General features: G+C 33.7%; 1 protein-coding gene across 1 annotated transcript in view; it reads right to left on the bottom strand.

Moving 5' to 3' along the window:
• The window catches only part of Dhc1 (Dynein heavy chain 1), a 171885-nt gene that overhangs the window by 41689 nt on the left and 102653 nt on the right, over nucleotides 1–27543 (bottom strand). The window contains exons 33-50 of the mRNA XM_071588843.1: nucleotides 27306–27467; nucleotides 26990–27214; nucleotides 25981–26153; nucleotides 22742–22920; nucleotides 22413–22600; nucleotides 19204–19398; nucleotides 18963–19101; nucleotides 16665–16822; nucleotides 12819–12937; nucleotides 11932–12059; nucleotides 8756–8952; nucleotides 8476–8661; nucleotides 5848–6301; nucleotides 4857–4999; nucleotides 4605–4739; nucleotides 4280–4520; nucleotides 1978–2183; nucleotides 383–546 (exon numbers count right to left, since the gene is read on the bottom strand). Coding sequence (XP_071444944.1) covers nucleotides 383–546; nucleotides 1978–2183; nucleotides 4280–4520; nucleotides 4605–4739; nucleotides 4857–4999; nucleotides 5848–6301; nucleotides 8476–8661; nucleotides 8756–8952; nucleotides 11932–12059; nucleotides 12819–12937; nucleotides 16665–16822; nucleotides 18963–19101; nucleotides 19204–19398; nucleotides 22413–22600; nucleotides 22742–22920; nucleotides 25981–26153; nucleotides 26990–27214; nucleotides 27306–27467 — 3392 coding nt within the window. The remainder of the gene's footprint in view (nucleotides 1–382; nucleotides 547–1977; nucleotides 2184–4279; nucleotides 4521–4604; nucleotides 4740–4856; nucleotides 5000–5847; nucleotides 6302–8475; nucleotides 8662–8755; nucleotides 8953–11931; nucleotides 12060–12818; nucleotides 12938–16664; nucleotides 16823–18962; nucleotides 19102–19203; nucleotides 19399–22412; nucleotides 22601–22741; nucleotides 22921–25980; nucleotides 26154–26989; nucleotides 27215–27305; nucleotides 27468–27543) is intronic.

The raw sequence follows: 27543 nt of genomic DNA, 5'->3' as shown, positions 1-27543 counted from the left end.
TTCAGCTTCTTAATGTTAATGAGCAAAATAAATTACTCAGTTCATATGTTAAATTTGAATATGCACCATGAATGAAGACTTGTTAGGAAGAGTTGGTTTTATTTTGGTTAGGAGCAAAATGGGAGGTAGGAAGAATTTCCCTTCTTCCTTTAATGATGACAGTTTATCAGGAGAGATGAAAAGATACTTCAATTAACAAAGTATGATATGGAAAAATATTGTCAATTCATTTGATAATGAATAATTTGGTAACTTTCAGGGCATTCATAATACATTAAAATAGTAGCACTTTACCTACACATGTAAACTAAGGATGATTACAAGTTATATAATGTTAATTAGCCTGTAAAGCTATTGTAAAAATAGTTTTAAATACTCTTACCTATCAGAGAAAACTCTAGTAACTTCATGTTTCCAAAGGACAATTAATACAGACTGTGAGTCAATTACAGTACATAGTGTTCCAACAATTCCTTGCCATATTCTTGATAAATCCCTCAGACTGAACACATAGTGGAACTTTGCAGGGGTTGGCAAGAGATGTAACTACGTGTATAAAATAAGAAGTGTTTAGTGCTTATTTAAAATTCGTGATAGTAAATGACAAAACCAAACAATTATCAAATTACAGGCCAAAAATTATTTATTACTTGATGTAGTAAATAATGCTCAGTACATAAGGTGATAGTAATGAATATAAAATGTAATTCTATTAAAATCTAATGCAACAATTTTCTCTGTTTTTCGAGGTTTCCTTTTTAAAAAAACATTAATTCAATGACAATAAAAACACATTTTATAAAACAGAAATAGATTCAGTAATTCATTAATTCATTTTTCACTTTTCCACTTGATTTGATGTTTCATATAAACTGATTGTAGAAAAATAGTTCGCACTGAGACTATTTGTAGAGATGATGAGTGAAAACATCACTCATTTCTAAACAATAAAACATATATAATGTAGGCTTTCAGCACATTAGAAATGAGCATCTTTTGAAGATCTATTTTTTTGTAAATTCACTCAACAAATAGCCAATGACAATTTTTTTATAAAGCTATGAAACAGTAAAAAGCCAAATATGGCAGTTCTTTCATTTTCTCAAGAAGCTATAAATATGTAGATAGATTTTGATATACTTAAATGTTGACTGATGACATAGCTATGACATTCTAATATCTGCCATCAATATTCCTTACTTTTTATTATTAAGGTTCTTCAACTTTTCAGTTAGTTTCGGCACCATATTAAAGATGCTTAACTGTACTAAAAAATTGCATTATTTGTCCACTTATGAAAGGAACTTTATTATGAGACCAAAATTTATTCAAATATGAGGGCTGTTCAGAAACTTTTTCAGCGGTGCATTGTGAAACTGAATGTACCACTGCCACAATTCACCTTCACTCATTATTCCGTCTCCTTACACTTCACAAAGTTGCATGTGGCCTTTAATTGGCTTGAGGTTTTTTGCCAGGGAAAATCTAATCACAGATCACACTTCATAATTCATTAGATTTATATTGCAGCACACATTTTAACACTTTGTAGTGAGCAAAGTAGAAGAACTAAAGTCCGCATACTACTACAGCAGGATGTGTTCTGAGTATAGGGATGTTTAGACACCAAGATGGTGGCTGTAACCCTACCCACCACCATGCTACACTAAAACTTGAGTTACTTTCTGGACAGCCCTCGTATAATTTATTTCTCATGAATATGGTCTTCCTTTGATTGTCAGCGGTAACTCATATGGTGATAAATTTTTTTAAAAAATAAATGGAACTTACACGGGTCCTTTGCCACAACTCCCAAGATGGTGGCTGTAACCCTACCCACCACCATGCTACACTAAAACTTGAGTTACTTTCTGGACAGCCCTCGTATAATTTATTTCTCATGAATATGGTCTTCCTTTGATTGTCAGTGGTAACTCATATGGTGATAAATTTTTTTAAAAAATAAATGGAACTTACACGGGTCCTTTGCCACAACTCTCTGGTCATTGGAACAATATCTTTCACAATATCCCTCACTTCTTGGCAGAATCCTCTCTTTGCATTGTAATGACCTTCTCCAATAACCCTAAATATTTTATCAATTGATGAATTAGAAGGCATAACACAGTTGAAGATGCAAAACTGACGTTTTAGACGAGAGGGAATGTCATTCCTTCCACCTCCTATGAAAAAGAATATGATTACAGAAAAGTAAATTTTAATAATAAACATGAAGGCCAAAGATGGATTTAAATGAATGCAGATGAGATTTTGAACTATTGTATGTATTTATGAATTTTTGATATATGCTCACATAATGTATATTTTTCAGGCAATACAACTGTATAAGACCGCCATCATTCATAACCTTTCAATCTCTTACATGAGTTGAAAGGGTCAAATGGTTTCAACGTATGATTACATATCTTCAAGAATGCTGGAAAAGGCAGCCTAATAATATTTTTTTTAGATTTAAATAATGCATAATTACAATTAATTTAAATTTATAAAATGGCTCATCTATCAAATTGAGTAGTTTCAGGCATGATGTGGTGGAATTCAAATATAATAAAGAAAAGATAGTAACAATTTTCCCCTGTATAAGTTTAATAGCATGACCAGGTTTCAATGTATTACATCATCTTCAGGTGATCTTGACCTGAAGATGATATAATACATCAAAACTGGGTCGTACTATTAAACTTATCAAGTGGAAAATTGTCACTATCTTTTCTTTATTGTTTCATCAACCACTTTTAATGAGATTTCATTCATCTGAAAACTGAATTTTGAGTTGTACACCAATTTTTGTTAAATTGATACAGTTATTGTGATAATCCCATGAAGTCTGGTTGTTGACACCTTTACCCTGTAGTTATTCAGGTACTTTTTTCCAAGTTTCTTACCAAAATTGTGCATTTTGATCTATCATAGCTTCATAAAGTTACATCCAGTAGATTAATTTAGTTTTGTGTAAGTTGTTGATTGAACACAAAAAGGAATCTTTCTGAACATGGAGATACTAGGTGAAGGTTATTTAGATAATCTACTCAGGATTAAGACTTCAATTCATGTAAGAATAAATTTTATACATTTTTTTCTGGTCCCCTAAAAAATGTAAGCACAAAGTTTCACTGTATTTTCATTTTATATGGGTATTTTGAATTTAAGTAAAACCAATTTTTATTACTTTCCATTGTATATAGAATTATGAGACTACACTGTACATTCATTTCAAGCATAAAAGTAATAGACATTTATATATCATCCATATCTAGTAATTATAATATCCTCTGAAATATCTTAAATTAATTATAAATATAAATAAATAAAATAAAAATTTATTTTAGTGACGTATCAATTCAGTTCTTCAGTTCATGGTTCCACTGGTTCTTGCAACTGGAGCCGGAATCAAAATTGATAGTATTGGTTCAGAATTAATATTTAAACAAGTTAGGTTGTAATCACACACCTAATTTAAGATCATAATATCCAACACAGAATAGCAAAGATACAATGAAACATTTGAGTTTGAAGTATTATGCAGTGACTTCCTATATACATACATGTAGTACACACTTAAGAGGAATACCCAAAAGAAAGGTAATCTTGAAAAATGAGGTAATAATTTATAAGTGGATAAGGCAGGCCCTGACTGATACACATTCACAAAAGTCAATCTCACAGTTTATTTCTGCATGTGATAAAGATATTTATGATAATTTCACATTGAATGTGCTTCATGCATAAAAAAATCTAATAAATGATACATAAATAAGTTGGAATTAGGAAGGTGGACAGTGATGTACAAAACATAAATAGTATCATCTACTCTGTAATCTGGTTTGTTGATTTATTCATCATAAACTATGAATGTACAAGTGCTGTCTTACATATTCACTTTGTCATGGTCAAGAGCTGATTTTTGAATTGAAAAGGCCCTAATTTCCAACTCAATAAGCTCCTACGCCAAACAGTTGGAGGAAAATTATTTTCCTGTGTTATATGCAACCTTATATCACACCTTTTATAATTTCTTGTATGTGATGTTTCATTTCTCTAAAAATCCATCAGGTGAAATGTCCATAAGTTGGGTTACATCTGTATTAAGTTGGTGAGTTGTGCCTTGCCTTTAATTATTATGAATCAATACTATCAAGTTTTTGCTTAAAATTGCACTGTCTATATCTTGATATCATTCTATTCAATAGAACTATCAGAACCAAGAACCAAAGCTAAGAATTGAACTGGTGCATACACTGACTGGGCTTGAACTAACCAGGTAGTCCCATTGCTGCAACAAACTGAACATCAACAATTGTAGTGAAGTCCCCTGGTTTTTCAAGGCTATAAAAACCCTTCATATCCATGGTTTGCCGAACAATCTCATTAGTTACTTGATCTCCCCATTCATTTATCTGTGGAAGATTGATGTCATCAATGAAAACAGTCATTTTACGGCCATTTGGTGGACCAAATGTACTCCCCATTCTCTTTTCCACATAACTCTCCATTGTTTTCTGTAAAATAACGGGATTAGATTCATTACTGATTTGCAATTAATAATTAACAATAAATTCAAACTTCAAAATTTTCATATTTACTTGAAATTGAAATGGACTGGTGGCAGAAGAAAAATTGAATGTGCGACCTAAATGTGTGTCAGGATTAGCTTTCTTCATGTATGACTTCATCATTACAGTTTTAGCTGAGCCTTGTTCTCCAATTAACAGGACTTCCTGGAGATTTGTTATAAAGAAGGAATATTTATGATACTAAACTCTACTTTTTATGGATTCACAGAAAATTTCATGTATTACTTTACTTACTGGGATTAAGTGCATTTAAGAACATACCTTTCCCTGTTTTGCGATTACATTAATGAGATAATCTATGCTGACATTTTCCACAATGGGCACAAGAATATTGCTATAATCAGGAGTAGAAAATTCTGGATATATGTACTTTCCCAGAAGGTTGCTCCAGTGTTGCCATTTTCCTGTAAAAATTGAAGTTGATTCAATTGCATTGACATTTTTTTTCTTGAGCTGATGACCTATATTGGTTGAATTCCCAGAACAATAATAAGTGGACATTTCAATATTATATAATTTGATGACAGTGTTAGGCAGAATCATTAAAATTGGCATTTGCAACATATGGTCTTTAGACAGGATCCAGCCTAATATACCAAATGCTGAATGGTATCTTCTTTAATTGTTACATGAGGGTTGCTATTGTAATAATTTTATTTATTAATAGGGGTATTGTTATACCCTCCATTATGAAACTAAAACTTTAGTTTGTCAACCCCTGATTCACAGAAAGGGGGAAAAACTATCAAGCATATTCATCTCAACATAAACTAATACACGCATACTATATCAGTACGGTACATTTGAGAACTGTATTCAATATACAGTTCTCAAATTTATATGATCTTCTGTGATGCTATTATGGTCTGAACAGCAATCAAAACCTCTCATTTGTATTCTTGGAACCCAGAATTTATATAAAAGGCCACATTCTGAGCACAATATATTTACCAGAGTGTTTATAAAATATTACATAGTAAACTCTTTCATAGACTGCAAAATAATTTGTACAATATAAAATTGGGCAATATAATGAGCTAGAAATATTCAATGAGAACGCAAATATCTCTCTAGTTGATGTCATTCCCTTTTAATGACATAATCCTCCATGACACTTGCATTATGTCCTGCAGATATTATCTGCTTAAGGTCATTGAAACCATGGGTATTGTATGTTTAAAAGGTATTATTGAATGGGTTCATTTTCCCTTACTCTTAGAGTATTCTGAAAATAAAGGATGGTAACAGTTACCTTCAGGAGAAACAACATAGTCAAAAACTGTGCTGGGTGGCAAGCCATCAGATTGTTCTTGGCTAGGGGGTAAATCCAGCTTTGAGACTTTGTCGCGAAGAAAACCATCAAACTGTCTCCTTCCATCCAGATCCAGGAGTGCTCCTATACTCCAGATAAGGGAAAATGTATAAAATCTCTGGAAATGCTGACTGGTAATGTTACTGATTCCCACATCATCTCCCTCTGGCAGCTCAATTCCTCCAGTAAGGCCTGCAGCATTGGATTCTCTTCTACCCGCATCCTCATCCTCTTCATCTCCAACCACATTTGCCAAAACTTGAGAGTCTGAAGCAACCATCTCTGCAGCACCTTCTAATTCAGATTCTCCAGGTTTTTTTCCATTGGTATCACCCTTTGTACTCTCTTCAGTTTCTTGCTCCTGTGGTATCAGACCTTCCAAAAGTGCTGTCATCTACTTGGGGAAAAAATAAATGATATGTGAATCATTCTGTGAATTCAATTACAGTATGATATTTCTATTTCTCAGTAATATCCAATTAAATCACATGTGTTCACATGCATATTTCACACATAAATTGTTTTAGTAGGCAGTTTTGTAATTGATGCAATTAAATATGTACAGTAAAATCCCTCCATTCAAGATGCTAATTCACCTAAGACATTTATTCCATTTATTCCTGCCCAAAATTATTCCATGAAGACAATAGCAAACATGCAATAATAATTCTTTTTCTCTCAGTGGAAGAGCTGCAACCAACTTCACCTTAGATCACCTGCTCACCTTAATTGCAGAAAGTAAAAAGAGTATGCATTGGAAATGACTCAAATTATCTACAGTTCTGACCTTTGCATATATTTTTGAACACATAATCCATATTTGGTGGGACATTAAACACTTTTGTTAATCTTCATCTAATGGGTCAGGAAATATGGTATTTCTTAAGAATACTGAATACTATTGTGGGAAAAACTGAGTAAAGGAAGGCTGTATAACTGTGCACAGAAACAGTTTGAATAGATATTTTGAGCTCTAAGGGCATGTGAAAGTTGGGAGGAACCAGAATATTTTAAGAATATGGGAATATTCCCTACAATTTTTCAACTTAAGAGAACACTTAAATGATCAGCATGGTTCATAGAATTTATAATTTTTTAGTGGCATTGAATTTAGGCATAGATAAAAATGAGCCTTTATTAGAATGCAATAAAATTTTAGTGTTGATCTTCATTTATTCAATGGTTTTTAATAGGAAAATACAGAATGTACTTGAGATCTAACTTGCCAGTATATGCAAAACTTTACGAGTATTAAGAAACATCAAACTTGCATCATGTGGTAACTATTTTATATGCAGTATCATTTATTAACCTTGCACTCTGATAATATGATTCCTTAGTAAATATTTTCCGTGAGATCAAAAATTGAGTCATAATGTAGATGTGGAGCAACAAAATATTTTTTTGGAGAACGGATCAACCCTCCTATAGGGGGTTTAACTGAAAACAACATACTTATTTCTGTGACCGGACCAGAGGTTGATAACATAGTAAGGCATAAACACCCAAAGCTCATCATACATCACTAGTTGAGTCAAATGAATCATCCCAATTTTTGCAGCACATTGTGCCTGCAAGGAAGTGAAATTAAAGCACTATTGTACAAGATGGGTTTTGCACATTAAGTCCCAGATAAATTAGAAATTATCTTTGCTGATATACAGATTCAGATTTGGAAGTAAAATCCTGAACATCAAAGAGCATTTTCAATTGAATTTGTCATCGCTGATCAGCAACTGAATAAGGTGCTGAGTACCAGCCGAATCAGTGGCATATGAGGGGTCCTAATTAAGGCAAAATCTGAATGCATTTTTGAAAGACTTAATGCTCAGATTGCCTGCTAACTTTGATCAAAGGAATGGCATATGTTAATAAACTAACAGTCTGGACCACAAACTGGAGGGGATATATTGCTGTTATTTTGAGGCTGTGTAACGGTCATTTCATTAATGACTACCATTGACATAAAGATGTGAAAGTAATAGTGGCATAGCTCAATTTTTAGGAAGGCTACCAGTAATTAATTACCTGGCATAGCTTATGGCTCATTTTGCCCCATACAGCTATGATTAGAATTTTGAGCTGAATACATATCACAATGAATATGGTTTGAAATCAAGGTTAGGTAACTCAGGGAGCTTCTGAAACCATAGAATGTATTAACAAAGCAGTCTTGAAGTATGTCAATATTTTCACATGGAGGGGACCATGACCAAGAGAAAAATCATTCTTGTTCCAACATCACCATGGTCTTTTCTAAAAACCATACCTACACTTTACGGGATGCTGGAAACTGGCAATTTATCAGAAACAACACATTAGACACTAGGTCTCAAACCTCCTGCCTATATTCTTGTAAAATAGCATTCCATTTCTGTGCATAAAATATTCAAATGATATACTACTTCAAAAAATAATCTCTAAATATTCTCCAAGAGTGTGAAGTGTCAGCTTAAAACCTGGATAAAAGAATGCCTGGTTGGCTGCCATTTAGTATTATTTATCTTCAAACATTGCAATTACAGAAAATACTGTTTTTTATGTCTTGAAAAAAGAAAAATTACTTACCTGAGATATCATGTTACACTGTAAAATACTCATTGCCAATACTAGATTCTGAGTCACCCAGGAGAAAGTTATTGGGAATGTTGTTTTAAATAAACTTTTTAAGATTGATGCCTCTTTACTGCTTCTTGATTTCAACCAAGCACTGACTATTGGATCCCAATCCAAGCCTGATGAGCTCATGTAAACCTATTATAGAGAATCATTAATTTTTTTCTAGGAACAGCGCTTATTGAAACATGATGTATTAAAATATGGAATGTCAAATACATGTACTACTCACCATTCCATTCCTTGAAACAGTTGCTGGTGAGGCATTATCTATGTTGTGAGGTTCGAATATTATTTTGCAAGTTGGTGCCATACCCAGTCTGTCACCATTTGCTAGGGTTAATGTTTTATTGTCATCCAGGACTGAATTGAGATTTTCAATCCAAATGCTATCCACTGGACCATCTAATACCAACCACACATGTTCACCTACAGGCAAAACATTCAAGTGAAGCAATAATTAAAAATAAATTTGGTAATATCAAAATAAGTTTTAGTTCTTTATAAAATCTTTTAAAAATTAAAAGAGCATAGTTTTGAGAATTTTGAGATTCCAATATAAAACGATATGGGAAAAATATGCTGGATAGAGAGGAAGGCAAGAGTAAAAGTTAGAGAGCATGGGCAAAAGAAAATGTCATTTAGACAATAAGTAAAGGGGATTGGAAACAATGAGGAACCTTAGCAGTGAATCGATAGAGCAAAGAAGTTAATTTTGTATAGAAGTGTTTCAGAGGACTACAATGGTGTATACTGATTTTCACAGCAGTCTGAAACCTAACTATAGCATATATTATAAACTACCTATTATGCAATAAACATGTCAGTTTTGGTATTGACTAAATATTAATCTCATTGAACTAGTCACTGATTTAGGCCATTCTCTTAACAGGTGAAACTACTTGTTATTCTGTTTCAACGATGTTGTGATTAAATAATATACTCATTGAACTTGCCACTAAGCTGTTAATAATTCATAAATTTAAAAAAATATTTTCCTCTTTTTTCACCCAAAAGTTCTTTTGATAGAAATATGTAGATTATTTCTTGGCATCCATAGAACATGCATCTATATTGCACTCTCATCTTTCTGGATGGATATTACAATCCAAATGTCTATTATATAGTTTTGGATGCCATCTAAATTCACCAATCTATATTCTCCTACTCAATGGTTACCATGTTTCAAAGTTATATTAACTCTGGTTGTTTTCAAGAAAATGAGAAGATGCCAATCGAAATGTTTTATGGAATGAAATCATTTATCAGTCATTCTAAACATTGAGTATATATTGAAAAATCCAATGAAAAATATTCTATTTTGGTTCAAATGCTTGGGATCTGTGAAGTTTCATTATTATTATTTTGTATCATATAACATTACATTGAATCAAAGCAACCCCTAAAACATTTGTTAATTGAAACTACAAGACTGGTTGCATGCATGCAAACCTTCTTGTTTTTCTAATTTCCAAGCCATAAAAAATATTTAATGTGTTATTTTCTGTATATATAATCAAGCCCAGAAGAGTATGAACATTTATGAATGTTTCCAAGAATATTAGTGATTATAAATATGTATAAGGTATTATTTAAAAAGGTCATATTTCTGGTGACCATATAAATTCCTTTGACTGATACAATAGATACAATCACAGTATGGGAACTTCAAAAGAAACATGCAGTAGTAATGGTTATCAGACCAATACAAAAAACAATAAATTAGATAAATTTTCCATTGTGCATACATTTGATCCTAATTGAGACTATTGAACCAAGGTGAGATAATTTGTGTAATAAATACTTAGTTTGAAACATATGGCCAATATGATTGCCACATATGTTTGTTTGCTCAAATGAACATGCACAGAGTTTTTAGCATCTTTACCGCTAGTTCAGTGAAAATAATAGAATTTAATAAGAAGATATTTGCCATAATTACAGGAACATAACATTATCAGGTAAATTGGGTTATTGGAGCAATTTTTTTGACAGAATTTCCAAGCATAGTGTACATAAATTAATAAGTTAACTATTTTCTCGTTCATATTATATTTCCCACCCTATGAACTACCACTTTGATGTGGTGAAAGGGCTTGCAAATTCCGATGAACAATAGAGCTCTTCTGGTGGGGGTAATGATAATTATGCCTAGTAGGCCATGCTAGATAGCTCAGCAGGTAGGAGTCAACTTAGCAGTAGTCTGCACATTTTCTGTTCCTCAGAGATATGGTTTGCAAAGGCTCTGACTCCAGGGGGTAACCATTTCAGTGATGGCGTCACATTAAAAACATTATTGAAGAAGGTAATGAAACCACCTTGATTATCATTGAATACAATCATTACTCATTGCAATGTAGAATTAGTATGGTAGGTATGGGATAAGAATTGTCACGAGAAAACAAAGGTGATAGAATTCTCAATAAATAGAAAAGCTAAGATAATTTTAAAGTTAAGGGACCAAAAACTAGAACAGATCACCTATTTAAGAAGTGCTTTTGAGGAAGGTGGGCAGAGTAGTAAGGAATAGAATACACGTATGTATGTTGAATGAATAATTGCATAAGGTAAAGAAGAATTTACCTAATGCAATTAATTTAAGGAAGCGGGAGTTGATGATAGGCACCATAACTAATGATATAAAGAAATGACTACTGGAAACTGTAATATGGAGTAAATTTCTGTTTGGCTTGGTAACTTGGCCATTGAGTCAAAAGGATAAGTGTAAGCGGGAGACTTTTAAGATGAGGCTGTGGTGAAAAATTGTGCAAATAAATGATCAGAAAGGAAAACAAATAATTAAATTCTAGGAAGAGAAGGTGAAGTAAGACAGTAGTACAGATAAATTTGAAGAAAGCAGGACATACTGAAAGGCAATGGGATGCCTGGGATCGTAATATGTAGAGGAGAGGATGTTGGGAAAGCCTAGCAAAGGGAGGAAAAGAAAACCAGTTTTGAATGGAATTGATGGCAGTAGGAAGTATCTAGAGCTAAAGAATGAGTCACATATTTACTATGGGGCTTTAGAATACTTTGCATCATAGCATTGGCTTGGGAGTGCTGTAGTGTGTAGTCACATATTCTACCAAAAACCTTCTATAACCTGGTAGACTTCTGCTTGATTAAATTCATACTTACACTCCGTAAAATTTCTTCTTAAATCGAACCACATAAAAAAGTAATATCAACAGTGCGTGGTGCTTGTTAGGAGTTAAATAAAACAAACCCTGTTTTTCATAATACAAAACAAAGTTCTTCTATACTTCAAACATTTTTAATTATGCAAATATTTTTAGGCAGCTAATTTATTTAAATTAATAAAAGATATTATAGGTATGCAGAAGGAATAAGGTCATTAATTCATGAAGTAGATAGTGCTTTTATGATGCATGGAATTATTTGTTCTACCTTTCTTTAACTTCAAAGTTTTTCTCCACAGAGCTGAAAATATGCCATCAGTCCAGTCATTCGTGGCAACATCAAGACGACCAAACATTTGGGCAGCTGTAATTGCTTTAGGATTCATCCTCATTTCTCTGAAAATGTAAAATTGAAATAAAACTATCAAACCCAATTTAATATTAATATCCATTTTTCAACCATTAGCTTCTCTATTTTATTAAGTTAAAGCACTTAGGTTTATCAGCGTCAAAATTCAGAGCATAATTACATTAGAATTAGTTGTGTAAGGAATTGTGAATAAGTAACAAGGAATTCAATAATTCAGAAATGATGACATGATAGTTGTATCAAAGGATGTACAATCAAACTTTTATTGTATAATTGATTAAGTACCTTATCAATAATGCTATGTATAAACTGTAGAATTTGACAACTATTGCACTGTTGCACTAAGTTGCCTGAAAATTGGAGTGAATGGGCGGTTAAAATATTCAATTGAACAGAAAAAATCAAAGCTTTATCTACCCTCAGTTTTTATAAAGATATAACATTTGCCATATCTCAATACAGTCAATAAGTAATCCAATTAAGTGTAACTTGAAAGCCAACTTATTTTACACCTATGTTTCAGTTCATATTTGCCATTAACCAAGCCAGCCCCTTCACATAATTATATAGGCAGCAGAATTATTAATATAAGATTTGTCATTTGATTCACTGGAATAAAATATTGTTTCACACAATCCTAATGTTTGCCCTTTTTTAAATTTGAACTGTACAATTTAACAAAACAAATAAGTTCATAATATTAGTTTAGAACATGGACAGATTCTTTATACACATTTGTTAAAGAGGTACATAAAATTTACTTTACATGTAATACAAAAACCTACCTGTGATTGTCCCCACATGCTGTGATTGCTCTCATTAAAGCATGAATACAAGTTGTCTTTCCGGCTCCAGAAGGGCCCAAAGTCATGATACCATGTCTAACACGCTGTGTTTCATAAAGCTGAAATAAGATTATTTATCTATGAAAAGGAGCATGTAATCAATGGTCTGTTGTTAACCATTATTAGAGATAAAGTACACAGGAATATTTGTTTTCAGTGAATAAGAACTTATCCTTACTGCTAAGGACTTTTTTTAAATTTGCTTTTATTGAGTTACTTCGGATCACTGTAATGAAATACTGTTTCTTGATGCTTGGAAGCAAGTACAGTTGAACAACAAATAATGGAACCTCTCATTAGAAAGGACCTTCAAATAAGATGGAATAAATAATCCCCTAGATTGGACCTATTAGGAATATTTAAAACCTTTAGAGCTTTTGAATAACAGCTACTTTGAGTAGTGACTGATCTGATCAGTCGTTTTCCAAGGATTATGGGAGGAATTAATTGATAAAGAAATTTCTATGGTTCATGTTATCATGTCTTTCCTAATTCAACAAATGTACAATACATATTCTTTTGTACATCCATGTATTTGCCATAATGAAGAGCAAACAACTTCAGTGTAATCCTTTAATAAACACTTTCCCTCGTAACAATGGTGAAAATAAACTGAGGCACCTGAGAAAAGTGGGAATCGTGCAACTGAGCTTGAAGTATGTCCCCTTCAATGACATTAAATTTTATTCTTTTAAATAGTTTTCCTTTTAAGTGAATTTCTTTAGATTCATTTAATTATTTTAACTTTATTTCAGTGAATGTACTTTATCACATCAAAACAGGTTCTTTCAAAGCAAAAGAAAATGACCCAGTCATTTGGTTTTGCATAAATTTGAGTAATATACGGTGTCTCAAAGGCGATTGCACTTTTCCAAAGAACCAGAGGATCAGTTTTCCTATGAAACAGAACTGACTTTGACAGTAGTTAATATAAGTGGGTTATGATGAATGATTTAGTACCTCTACTATGGCACACAATTGACTCATTTTTCTCTCAGTAAACACCCAGGACAGTAGCCGGAAGCCAACTTTAGGCACAAGATGATTACTATCAATCAATGCATTATTTTTACCTTCCTTTTTTATTATTTCCCTTCCCAGTAGCCAATATCAATCCTCATTTCTTCCCTCTGTTCAATCTATGCTTGATTATTGAGTCATCCAGTCACCAGAATCACCTGGGTTGTACATACAAGATTTAATTCCAATATTCTCTCAAATCAATTCACTGATTCTAGCATAAGAAACTTAGTTTTCAAGATATTTAACTTTAAAGGTACATCTGAAGACTTGCAGCCATGAAAACCTTTAAGCATGTTACCACACATCTACCTTAATCCATGTAACATACAGGGATAAATGAGCAGTAAATCAACATTCACAGCAATTAGCATAAACCAAATTTTCCTAAGCCACACCACTACTTGAAATACCTCCTATCGCTGCAAATGGAAAATCGACCTTAGTGTACCACTTTTTTGAGAACCTGATGAGTGTCAACCATCCTGTACCACATAATTAGTTCATGTTATAAACACAGGACTGGGAAACTAACACTGGGAAAATATTGACTTGTAGCAGCATTGATACATCAGCCAATGCACATAGATGACCAAACAGTTTTTCATCATTTTAACTGCAATGAAAATGCTTATATATGGCAATCTACCTGATACATAAGGCAATGCTCTACACCACACATATATGTGGAGGTATCGTTTTTAAGTAATTATTACTAAGAAATGACCAAGATACATGTCTGGATAACATGTATTCTGCATATTAATAGATCCTTATGTATGTAACGTTGTAATTGAAGCTATTAATTTTGATTTGTTTTGTTTCAGGAGGTCGAACATTCAAATAAATTGCAGCATGGAGAAGATAGATGCCCACAGTGTGATTAAGTTTCTTCATTTGAAAGGTTACAGTATCCACCAAATCCATAACGAAATTTTACCTTTAATGGAAATGATAACCTATCATATGACATTGTTTTGAGGTGGAAAAGGAATTTTCAAACTGGCGACATGACCCTCACAGATAATCCAAGAAGTGGAGGGCAATGGCTAATGGACGAAGCTGCCACAGTGAAGAAAGTGGAGGACTTTATCCAATTAGATTGAAGAGCGACCATCTAAATGATCATGAATGAGACTGATCTTAGCAATAGCAATGAGTAGAAAATTATTCATGAAGAACTGGATATGTCAAGGTTTCAACATGCTGTGTCTTAACTACTGAATCCTTTTCTGAAGCAAACATGGTGCGACCTGTCAAGGGAGATGTTGAATCTTTTGGAGCAAGATGGAGAGAATTTTTTCGGAGAATGGGTGAATCTTGGATCCATCAATGTGATCCAGAGGCAAAAGAGATGAGCAAGGAGAGAAAACACAGTGCTTTACCTTCCCTCAAGAAGACCAATGTCCATACCGAGAGTTGCCTCTCTAAGGTTTCCTTCGCACTTGTTTGCCTTGTCGCTTTGCACCGACAGTGGATAAAAACCCACTTCACAAATGAAGAATTCCTTTGTTTGAGCTGCAAAAACGAAGGGAAATCTTGGCCAACCTTTGTTGTCTTCATGTGGACTCCCTTCAAAAAAGGGAGCCTTATGAATCTTGATAAGAAATCCTTCCTTTGTTCTCACCTGTGCCTTATTAAAGGCTCACTTTGTAGGAAAGCCTCTCGCCACAGACTTATGTTGCAGAAGTCTGCAGGGAAGGTCATGATATCTGTTTTTTGGTACTGTCGTGGAGTCATCCTTACAGACTACCTGGAGAAGGATTTGACCATCACTGGTGCCTATTACCGCACACTACTGTACAAATTGCATGATGCTCTGAAAAAGAAAGTGCATTATAATCACCAAACGCATCCATCTTCTTGTCGATAATGCACATGCTCACTGATCTCAAGGTGTGGTTCAGAAATCAAAGCAATGAGGCTTTCAAATTTTGCCTTATCTGCCCTACTCTTCTGATCTCATCCCTAGCAACTTTTTCTTATTCCCAAACTCAAAAAACCACTGCGGGGTCACAGAATTTAAGACACAAATAATGTCATTAAAGACATGGAACAATAATTTTCCATGCAATCTGCCGAGTTCTACAATGACAGCATTGTGAAAGGTCTAGAAATGCTGGATGTTGACTGTGTAGAGAAAACCTTAAGAATAGCAAATAAAAATTTAGTTTCTAAATAAATTATTTTTTAGTAATAATTAAAAGTTTAAGATACTACCTCATATTAATATTCACAAAGCTTTACCCACCTACATTTGCTTATGAATATGACGCTCATGATTTGGAATCTGGGGGAAATGTACATTCATTGCTTGTTATGGGACCTACCCATCACCAGGAATTCAACCTCTTAAGTTTCTTATTATTTATAAAAAGCAAACTTTACATCTAGGCCTTAAATTTTCTACATTTACCAAATTGGGTCCATAGAGGGGCCCCTAATTGATTTCCAGGACTTAATCAATTGTTACATAATTTAAAATTGATGCAGAGATGCAATGGTCAGATGAAATCATCTCAATTACTATGTGCACATGATAAAACCTCTGAAAAAAGTGATGTTGAGAAAATTCGTCATGATATATTCCTACTTTTGTAAATAGTAGCTGTTGAATTTGTGAGAGAATCTTTTCATAGCTATTTTTTTATCCCACATGTCTATGTGACTACCTATCCACTTAACCTTCACCTTGCTCCCATTATATTTCCGGCTTTATTTGGTTAATTTTCTTGTGTCAGCACTTAGAAAGGTATTTTAACTTACTTGTATCAGTTTCAAAACCCATGGTGGATGATAAATAAGCCCCATTTCCTCAACTTCTTGGGCTATAGCTGCTTCAAGCTCTGGATAAGAAGTTTTCTCCAGTGATTGATTGGGAAATAAATCTGCAACTAGGGACATAAACAAAGGCTCATCCTCATCTGCAATAAAAAGAAATTTATTTTGTTAGTAATGTATTGTTATACTTCTACAGTCATTTTCTTGCCAAGAGAAAACATTATAAATGTAGAATTTTTTTATACATATTTATAAATTTTAAAAATAAATTACTAAAATTTGTCAAACATTCCTGAAATGACCCTACTTTGGTAATCAAGCACTGGAAACACCCATGAATTTTTATTTTTTCATGGATTATATGATGATATAAGTTTTTCAACATAAGATCATGGTATGCAAACAAGCTTGTTAAGTGGGAATTTTTCATGCTTTGATATTTAGTTAAAACTCTTAATTTGGATCCAGTCGATTCAAAATGTGGTCCCCAGCTATAGGTATTGCACTTTTCATGATTCTTGATGAGGACTGTTTAATAAGAAGAGATCATAAATTTTATTCATATTATTTTTGTGCAAAAATTTACTTCGTTATATTATTAGCACGATGTGTTCTGAATTCCTTGATTTGACAACCGTACTATCATCAGTAGCAGCTCTTAGGAGTTGAAACTTATTCTGTTCACCTACACCTGCTTCTGATGATGAAAAAAAAATTCCGAAAAAGTGTTTCCTCACATTCAGAAAAAGTCACATGGGGATAGGTCTGGGCTATAGAAAGCATAAGGAACACAGTTTAAATTGATTTTTGCAAAAAATTCGTCAACAGCATTTGTGACACATAGCCTTGGATAATTGTGGTGCAGCATCCATCCTGTTATTTTGAAATAAGACCCCACCATTTTGACTTTTTTTGGTATTGGTGATAGCTGAAATTTCCATGCAGGTCTTGCTGTTTACTCTCAGGAACCAAATTTCATCTTAAGTGATAAACTTCCAAAGAAACATCTCATCTTTCTGTAACATCAACTTAAACCGCAAGCAAGTTTTTAAACAAAGGTCCTGTTGTTTGGATATAAAGTCTTGGAACCCATTGCACGCAAACACTTTTCATTTTTCACAGCAATTTTTCTATTACCAACAAATTGGTGGCACCCAATGAAGTTTTCATTATTTCTGATTCTCTTAATGTTATTCAATGATCTTTACACACAATGGCAGCAGTGGTGTTTATGTTTACTTCGATAAGAGCATTAACAGCAGCTCCAAGTTCACCTCACTCCAAAAATGATTTACTCATCTCTTTAAACATTTTAAACCATCTTATAGTTATGATGTAGGGAAGAACAGACTTTCCATAACCCTCCTGAGAAATAACATTGGCTTTTGCTGATGAATTGTTCTGGCAAAAACAAAAATGCAACATTGCATTTAACCTCTATCATTGCTAGAGGCAAACTATGCACGTTTCAACTTTAACATATATCACTGATGCAATAATGGAGTCAAGGCAATGAAACTTATATCACTATAAATTACACATTAAGCTAGCATAATTGCATAAAATTAAATTTTTGCTCCATTTTTTCACAAAAAATGAGAAATTTCTTCTTCTGTCAATTGATGGTGGTTAGTACTTAGAGGTAGAGCTAAACTTGGTACCTCTACTGTATATCATGGTGAATAATCAAAGTGAACTGCTAATACTGCAAAAAATAGCCAAAAATGTATTGTTTGAATTTTAAACATATGTATTTGGGAATGTAGGACATAATAACCAACACATTTATCATTCTGAGAGTAGGTTTTATAGATGAGGGTAGAGCTCATCCAATACTAAGCCCAATGCATGTGAAATTAACACTTCAGGGAAGGGTGGTCAGTTACCTTCCCTGTGTGGTCTTCAGTGTTTCAGGAAGGCCTGGTACCCCAAAAATTAAACAGCTGAGGGTACCCAGTTAGCCTGGGTACTCTGATCAGTAGCTCAGTGCTCTGCCATAGGCATCAGTAGCCACTGGACTGCCATATCCCCAGAAGAAGGATATATGCAATGCAATAGTTAAGATTAATTCATATGGAGAATATTGAATATTCATTGCTATCACTGATTCTATCAGAGCATCTATAGAGTCATGGGATGTGTCTTTCCTATTAGTTTGCATGGATGGTGTATTTGAATGGTAATGTTTAGTTTTAATTTTTTTGGTTCATAATTAAAATTTTTTCCCAGAGGTTGGCTTCAATATTGTCTGACTTCATGTAAGATAATAAGGTAAATACATACCTATAAGTTTAGAAAGATTCATATCACGCAATACTCTCATTACTATTGTACTTTCTGAATCTTTAGAATTTACTCTTTTGGCAGCTCCTAGTGTTCTGAGAACAGAGAGTATGTTCCGTAGGCCAAAATCATAATGCACCTGTTATAAAATAAAGACATTTAATACTCCAGGACATTATTAGCTTCTATTTGATTTTTAATTAACAAATATATTAAGAATTAATTTCATCATATCTCTTACCTGTTTAGTCAGCTGCTCTTCACAAAGTTTATAAAGAGTATAAAATTTTCTGGCTAAAGTAATGTTTTCTAGAAATCCACAGCTAGCAAGTTTTACACGAATGATAATTTGCCTATCAGGTACCATCATTGCTACTGTTCTAAATTGGATTTTTAAATTCTCAGGTAACTCTTTACGACCAGCATACCCTGGATTCTGGAAAGATATTGTGCAATGGTATTTACTGCATAGAGCACACACTAAAAACTCAATTTCCAATCAATATCATTGTTTTACATGTTTACATGAAAGGAATGAATCCCTGGAAATGTGGATTTTTCTCAATTGAAAACTATCAACACTGTAAACAATATATTTCATCACATATCTCATGCTTGTATCAGGTATTTTTTCAATGCATTATGATTTTTCCTGTGTTTTGGTCCTTTTGATTTGCTTGTGTTTTTAATTGGCACCTTCCATAAGCATATCGTATAAAACCACAATATAAAACCTGAATATTGGTCTAATAGGTGAGGGTAGAGCTAATCTAATACTAAGCCCAACAGAGTTTGAATTTCACATATTCAGGGAAGAGAAGTCAGTTCTTTTCCCTGTGCCATCCACAGATTCCCTGAAAGATCTGGTCCTTGGATAAATCTTACAGTTTTGGTGAAGCTGTTCATGGGACAAGACAAAACTCAGAATTTAATAATAATAATACTTTATTCATTCTGAAAAATAGTACAACCATATTAAATTTCATCAATATGAAGAAATATTGAAGGATTCTGCATTCTCTGGTTTCACCGTGTTGTTGTTTAACGCTGACAACAGTTTCGCCAAAGTTGCATTCGGCATCTTCAGGTCGAAGATGAGGGACCCAGATTTGGGCCACCCTTATATGGGTGTTCCGTCTAGTGGCTGCTCGCTGATTGGTCAGTTTCCAGAGAACTCTCTTCCACGCATTGTGGAGATGGTAGCCTTCATCTCTGTTGATGTTCTCTGGGTTTTTGGCAATCTCAATTGCTTCTCTAATGAGTTGTGGGTAATATCTACTCTCCTTTGCTATGACTTTTGCTTCTTGGAATAAGATGTCATGACTGGGTTCACTCCATTTGTGTTCGGAGATGGCCGACAGGTGAAACTGCTTATTCATTGTTGCCCGGAGGTTTTCCTTCATCCGAAATTTCATTGATCGGCATGTTTCCCTGATGCACACTTTCCCACATGAGCAAGGTAGGTGGTAGACCCCTTCATATAGGTCTTTTGGGATTTTGTCCTTTGGTCCAGGGAGAGCGTCCACTATTTTCTTAGTGCACTTAAATCTTGTCACCACGTCATGCTTTTTCAGGAATCTGGCTATCTTCTCGGATGTTCTTTTTAGTGCTGGGAAGCTAGGATATGCTGTCCACAGGAAGAAGACGCACACTGACCGTTATCTGAATGCAGCCTCTCACCACCACCCGCTCCAGAAGACATCTTTGGTGGACACACTAGTTCACTGAGCCTACGAAATTTCTGATGCTGATTCATTGCCGACGGAAAAGAAACATCTCCTGAAAGCACTACAGCAAAACAGCTATCGGAACAATATAGTCCTTTATAGGACCGCCAGGGAAGAAAGGCGAAGATGGGATTGTGACAAGTCAATCAAGCAGACGGAACCGGGCCCAAAGGCATATGCTATTATCCCCTTCATATTGAGAACATAAAAAAATTCTACAAATGAGTAAAGTGGGTGCGCGAGTAACCAGGTTAATACCCCATTCTTGAAACTCTGGATGCAGTACAATTTCAACTGAGTAGGCAGATAGTTATACAGTCACATGTCCACATTATGAAACATGTTGTAAGTTGATGGCAATCTACAACAAGTAGTATTTAGATTCACTTTACCCCTTGTGGTATAGTTGTGAATGCGAGATCTAAATTGGTAAGTTTCTAGGTTAAGTTTCACATGAATTAGAGCCTGAAAGGTATATAAACTAAATACAGTCATGATTCCATACCTAATAAAAAAAGGTTTGCAGGAATCAGGTGGTAGTATATTAGCACGGGAGCAAATAGCTCTCTTTTGCAGGAGCAAACTTTGTTTAACATGTGAGGAATGACCCCATAACTCAACACCATAACTCAAATGGCATTGTAAGAAGGCATAGTAAAGTGTTAAACAATACTCATTCGAAATGAGAAAGTTGAGCTTTCTTAACATATAAACAGCTCTACTCAGTTAATTACAGATCTGACAGATTTGGGCCTCCCAGTTAAGTTTTGTACCAATATAAATTCCTAGTATTTCAGCAGTTTCAATTTGAGTTATTTTTGATTAAAGACTGCATACAATATGCTGGGTTTTTTGGTACTTAAATGTAAATGATTAATATCAAACCATTCCTTAGCTTGTCTTTGGGTAGTGCTAGATTGCACCTTTGCATCTTCTAGATGTTGATATGTTTGTACAAAAGTAGTGCCATCAGCACATAAAACAGATTAGATTTCATACTATTATTAATGAAGGCCAGTACTTTACACTCTGGATGAACATATCCTAATATTCAAAAACTTGCTTTAGATACAGTTGGGTGTGCATTAGATCAAAATCAATCTTATCAGTTCAATGGAGATTTTAAGTTCCATAGAAGAGAAAGGAATTACTACAGTGAATTTCAGAAGCATGAAATATAATTATGTTCAATGAAATAGGCATGTTGCCAGTTTACTTTATAATAGATTTATGTCATATTAGTTCCATATTACATTCAATCAATTCCATATATGTTTACCTAACCACAAAATGGCTTATGAATTGTAATTATTTGTTCATATTTACAATATACTCTTTTGGGGCAAATCTTGCAGCAACCCTAAACCCAACTATTTTTGACAATTGCTCTTTATTTTTAATGCCTGTGACCAAAACAATTTAGCAGTGTTAATTATGTAAACTTCTTTTTGCTGAACAACCCTTTGCTTGGAAGCTATTTACACAGCATTAATATTTATATATCTTTGTGACTGTTGATGAGGTGGTCATATTATTGTTATGCACTTTACTATAAATACCATAATAAAATATAAAATAATATAAAACATTTTAATAATCAGAGTAAAACATCCATTTGACTAATTTTTCCAGCAACTGAAACCTGTTGCGTAATTTGAAAATTGATAATTCAAGAGAAATAGAAAGTTTACAAATAACAGAATGCACACAACATCATACATACCATAGTAATGAATATTCCAAACTCTGGGCACATGTCAACAGAATCCCCATCAGTGAATATGAACTGCTTTTTTTTCTCTTTCTTTGCTGCAAGAACAACAGCTACTTGCTGCGCAGCAACTGATAATACTGGTAATTCAATTCTATTGAATTCATCAAAGCAACCCCATGATCCAGACTGAGCCAACCCTAGCAAGTAGGATTACAGTTAATCATAGTGAGGGATTAAGATTCAATATATTATAATTTAATTACTAATTTCAATGCATGGGACTAACGTAAACCTGCATATCTACATATATAAAAGTGGTACTACTTTGAATTCCTTGCCTTTATATATTCTTCCAAGTCCACGATAATCCATTTGGTCTGAGCAGTTGAAGACAACAACATATTTTGCTAAGGTTTTTCCCATGTCTTTAACAGTCTCTGTCTTCCCAGTACCAGCAGGGCCACATGGAGAGCCACCCATACTCATTGCAAGTGCTTGAGCAAGAGTAATGTAGCACCTGAATGGTAGAATTATATGCGTTTACAAGGGGGTTTCATTTTAAAATATTTACTGCTAAGAAATAACCAAGATATCTGGATAAAATTTATTCTGCATATTGATGGACCCTTATTTACATAATGCTGTAAATTATAGGTAATAATGCTGATTTGTTTTGTTTCAGGAAGGTTTAGAATGAAGTAACTTCCAGTGAGGAGAAGACAGAGGCTCGCAGTGTGATTATCAATTATCAAGTTCCTTCATTTGAAAGGCTTCATTGCCCAGCAAATCCACAATGAAATGATAGCTATTAATGGAAATGATAGCTAGTCATATGACACAGTTTTGAGGCAGAAAATTAATTTTCAAACCAGCCACATGCCCTTCACAGACAATCCAAGAAGTGGAAGACAAATGATCACGGATGATGCTACCACAGTGAAGAAAGTGGGGGACTTTCTCATATTAGACTGAAGAGCAAGCATCCAAATGATCATGGATGAGACTGATTTTTAACTATTGTAGTGTGTGAAAAATTATTCACTAAGAACTGCTCATGTCAAAGGAGTCATTATGCTGGGTTCTAATGATTCCTTTTCAGAAGCAAATACAGGGTGGCCTACAATCACGACCATGGCATGACTGGCAATCAAAGTGGTGTGGCTTTGAAAGTTTTTCAAATCCATCCTGTTCTCCTGGTCTCACCCTGTGTGAGTTTTTCTTATTCCCACAACTCAAAACACCATTGCAGGGCTGGAGATTTGACAAGTCAAATGACATAATTCAAGAGGTCAAACAATGGTTTTCAATGCAATCTGCTGATTTTTACAAAAATGGCCTTTGAAAGATCACAAAATGCTGGGAGAAACGTATAACTCTGGATGGTGACCCAGTAACAAAGCCTTCAGAATAACAAATAAGAATTTAGTTTATATCTTGATTATTTTTTTGCCATAATTTCAAGTTAACTAATCCCTCTCATATACGTATGTATTCATGTGTTACTTGAACTCAGAATCAGTAATTTTATAAAAGTGGCATTTCATTTTTGACTCAGCAATCTCAAGATGTTACTGTGATCTAATAGATGTGCTGAGTGATGATAATCAGAGAATGTAGGAGTCCATCTTTGGTTAAGAATACCCACAACTTCTACAAAATCCTCCGAAGGTACCATGACTTGGTGAGTGGCAACTGTAAACAAAAACAAGTCACATGGAGAAGACTGCAACATTGCAGTCTTCTGATGCAACAGTTCTCCTCTCTATGAGTGATGAGGGATATCACAGTGGTTAGAACGGCAACAGACTCATTTCACTGCAGGAATTAAACATTTTTTCAAAAACTGAAGCATGGCAATGTGGGAGGCAATAAGAAATCACCACATTACTACCCTGAGATGCAGCAATTCATTTTTTATCTTTTATTAATTTATATTTTAGATGAGATGAATCCTCTTCATCAAATTATTCCAGAAGTAACCTACTCTCCTTTTCAGATCCATCAGTGGGGACTGTTTCAGAGAGTAAATCAATGAAATGCATTAATTAGTTGAGAATTGAGACTTGGAATATGCATTAAATAATGACATGCATATGTAGAAGAATTTAAAAGCTCATAAAATAGATTTTGATACAGCTATACTACCTGATATGCTTTTGTATATGACAGAAAAAACTGATGAAATTTAAGAAAAAGAATGTAATCATCCCCATGCCTAAAGCAAATATGATCACAAATATGAAAATTTAAAATAGATAATGAACCATAGAACAAATATGATGACATAACTTATCTACTGAAGCATGGCGATCACTTAAATGTGGTCCAATTTGGATTTAGAAAAAATAGGGGAGCAAGAGAAGTTATTCTTATACTTGGACTCATCAAAGAGATGAGGACAAAGGAAGACAATCTAACATGAAACTTTTGTGGGCCGGGGGAAAGTTTTTGAAGGTGTGGACAAGAATATGCCACATGTATTAAAATAATGGAATGAGCCATAGTGACAATAAGGTGATACACATGCTATCTAGAGAGCAAGCAGCAATGATTCAATATAGAAAAATAATAGAATATGTAAAAAAATCAAAGAAAGGAATAAGGTATAGTTGCTAATCATCCTTAATATTTAATGTGAGCATTGAGAAGGCAATGAATGAGATCAAGGAGAAGATAATGGGAGGCATACAATTGAATGAATAAAAGATGAGTGTACTGAAATTGCAGAGGAAAGCTATGGTTGAATTACGAGAAGCAAGTGATGGAGCATTTCAAACAAAGGTAATTAGGGAATGAAGATATTAGCAGATACTGAGACAGACTGGAAGTTTCTACCAATAAATTCACAGATTGATTACCCATGATGATTTTTTATTATATATATATATATATATATATATAATAAATAATAAATACATACATATATATATATAAAATAAATACATACATAAATATATAAATATATACATATATACATATATATATATATAATATATAATAAAATACATATATATATATATATATATATATATATATATATATATATATATATATATATAAAATACATATATATATACACACACCATGTACACAGTAATCAACCCAAAGAATGGTTTGGTAGGTGAAGGTAGAGTTCACCCAGTGCTAAGCCCGACGGCATGTGAAATTCACACATCAGGGTATGGGGGCCAGTTCCTTTCCCTGGGCTGGTTATGGTTTCCCCGAAAGATCTGGTACCCAAAAAAATCACATAGCTTGGGTGGAGCTATGTGATTTTTTGGGTACCAGATCTTCCTGGGAAACCATTATCAGCACAGGGAAAGCAACTGGCCTCCCTACCCTAATGTGTGAATTTCACATGCTGTCGGGCTTAGTACTGGTTGAACTCTATCATTACTGACCAAACCGAACTTCGGGTTGATTACTGTGTTTATGGTTCAATGATAATGTAAGTTAGAATAAAACATTCATGCTCTGACCACTTAAACTAATTTCATTTGGTTTAGTAATTATTTTTTCTTCCCATTAGGCCAGGTTAGTCATGAAATAGGATAACTGAAAAATTATTTTTACTAACCTGTCAGTTAGAGGTGTTATGACAAGTCGATCAGTACAACCAAGATATTCATTCTGGTAGGTAAAATTCACATCTGTTATTGCAATCCATGTCTTGTCCAAATCTTCTTTAAAGTAAAAACGACACTGCTTTAACCACTCAAAATCATTTACAGAACGAACATTCAGGCGACACTGGAAGAAAATAGAATCATAAATTTTGAGATTGTTGGCTTACTTTTTTCCGGATGCACAAAAGGTTTACTATATTTCAAAATAAATAACTCAGCGGCATGGCCATAAAATATTTTATACATTTTTGTTTGTGCTGCAAATTATGAGTCAACACCAATTAATGAAAAAAGAAGCTTTTCAATTGAAATTTTGGTAAGAACAACTAAACCTCATGGAAAAGGAGAGAATTGAGGAAAAGTGGAAAATACCAATGAATGCCAAGTTTCTGTCGCCATCTGATTGAAGAACTAATAAATGAATCTGTACAATGAAGATAATTGACTTGACTATTTCCTTTTCTTAAATTCAGCTTGTTTCAATGAGTAGCATTCAATATACTAAGTTCAAGTATTAATTCATTAACTTCCTTCTGAATTACATCTTTCATATGTAATATCACTGAAGATACTTTAGTAACCATGCAAGTATTAAAATATGTGCCTCACTATCATGACCTCAGATTAATGACCTATGATCTCATTATCTTTCCCAATAGATCTTCAATAAACTTAAGATACCTCTGGAAAATGAACCAATTTAACTAAGCGATTTCCATTAGCAAAGTTTACACCTAATCAAAAAATTTTTTAATCCACTCCTGAGTAGTAAAATTTTATGGCAATTTTAACTAATGACTTTTTCATAATCATCTAGGCACAAAATTCATTGATTGAATGCTTAAAAAATGAAATTCCTCAAAGGCCTTAATACTAATGCTGATGATTGAAAATTTATCTCAAATAGAAATTTGCAATAATCAGGCCAAACACTCCTGATAATAATGTATAATCACTTACCAGTATGTCAAATATATCTCTTTGATGGACATGTATTGTAATCAAAGTTTCAAATTTTATCCTCTCTATACGGGTAAGATCCCTTGTCGTTTGATCAATCAGTGTATTCAAAAGTTCCAGGAATTTATTATTTGTTTCTGCCATTATTTTTTTGTCTTGCCTTGCTTGCATAAGGGCAGCCTCAGCATCTCTTGTCCAAATCATTTGGATACCAAGAAGACCAACCTAAAGTAGACAAAAGAATTTTATTTTGATGCATCAGCAATTTATCACTTTAGGCATTTCTTTTTTGTACAATAATAACAAATGCCCCCACCTGTGCTGGCATTTTATCTAAGAATGACAAAAGGTTGAAATTGGCATCATTAATCATTGAAAATGCTTGTCTTATGATAGAATGAAGAGACTGTTGTGAAGTCTGTAACAAAGATGTTAACCATGTTTCTACACTGCCTTCTGCTCGGACCGCTCGTTCCAACTACAAGAGATGAAAGTACAAAATATTCTTTTGTGGTAATACTTGACATTTACCAAAAATGAAAGGAAAATATTAA

Source organism: Hetaerina americana, unplaced genomic scaffold (genome assembly GCF_022747635.1).
Source record: "Hetaerina americana unplaced genomic scaffold, ioHetAmer1.1.p SCAF_3, whole genome shotgun sequence".
NCBI classification, from domain to species: domain Eukaryota; kingdom Metazoa; phylum Arthropoda; class Insecta; order Odonata; family Calopterygidae; genus Hetaerina; species Hetaerina americana.
Note: the sequence above shows the minus strand (reverse complement) of the source record. Positions and strands in the feature narration are given on the sequence as shown.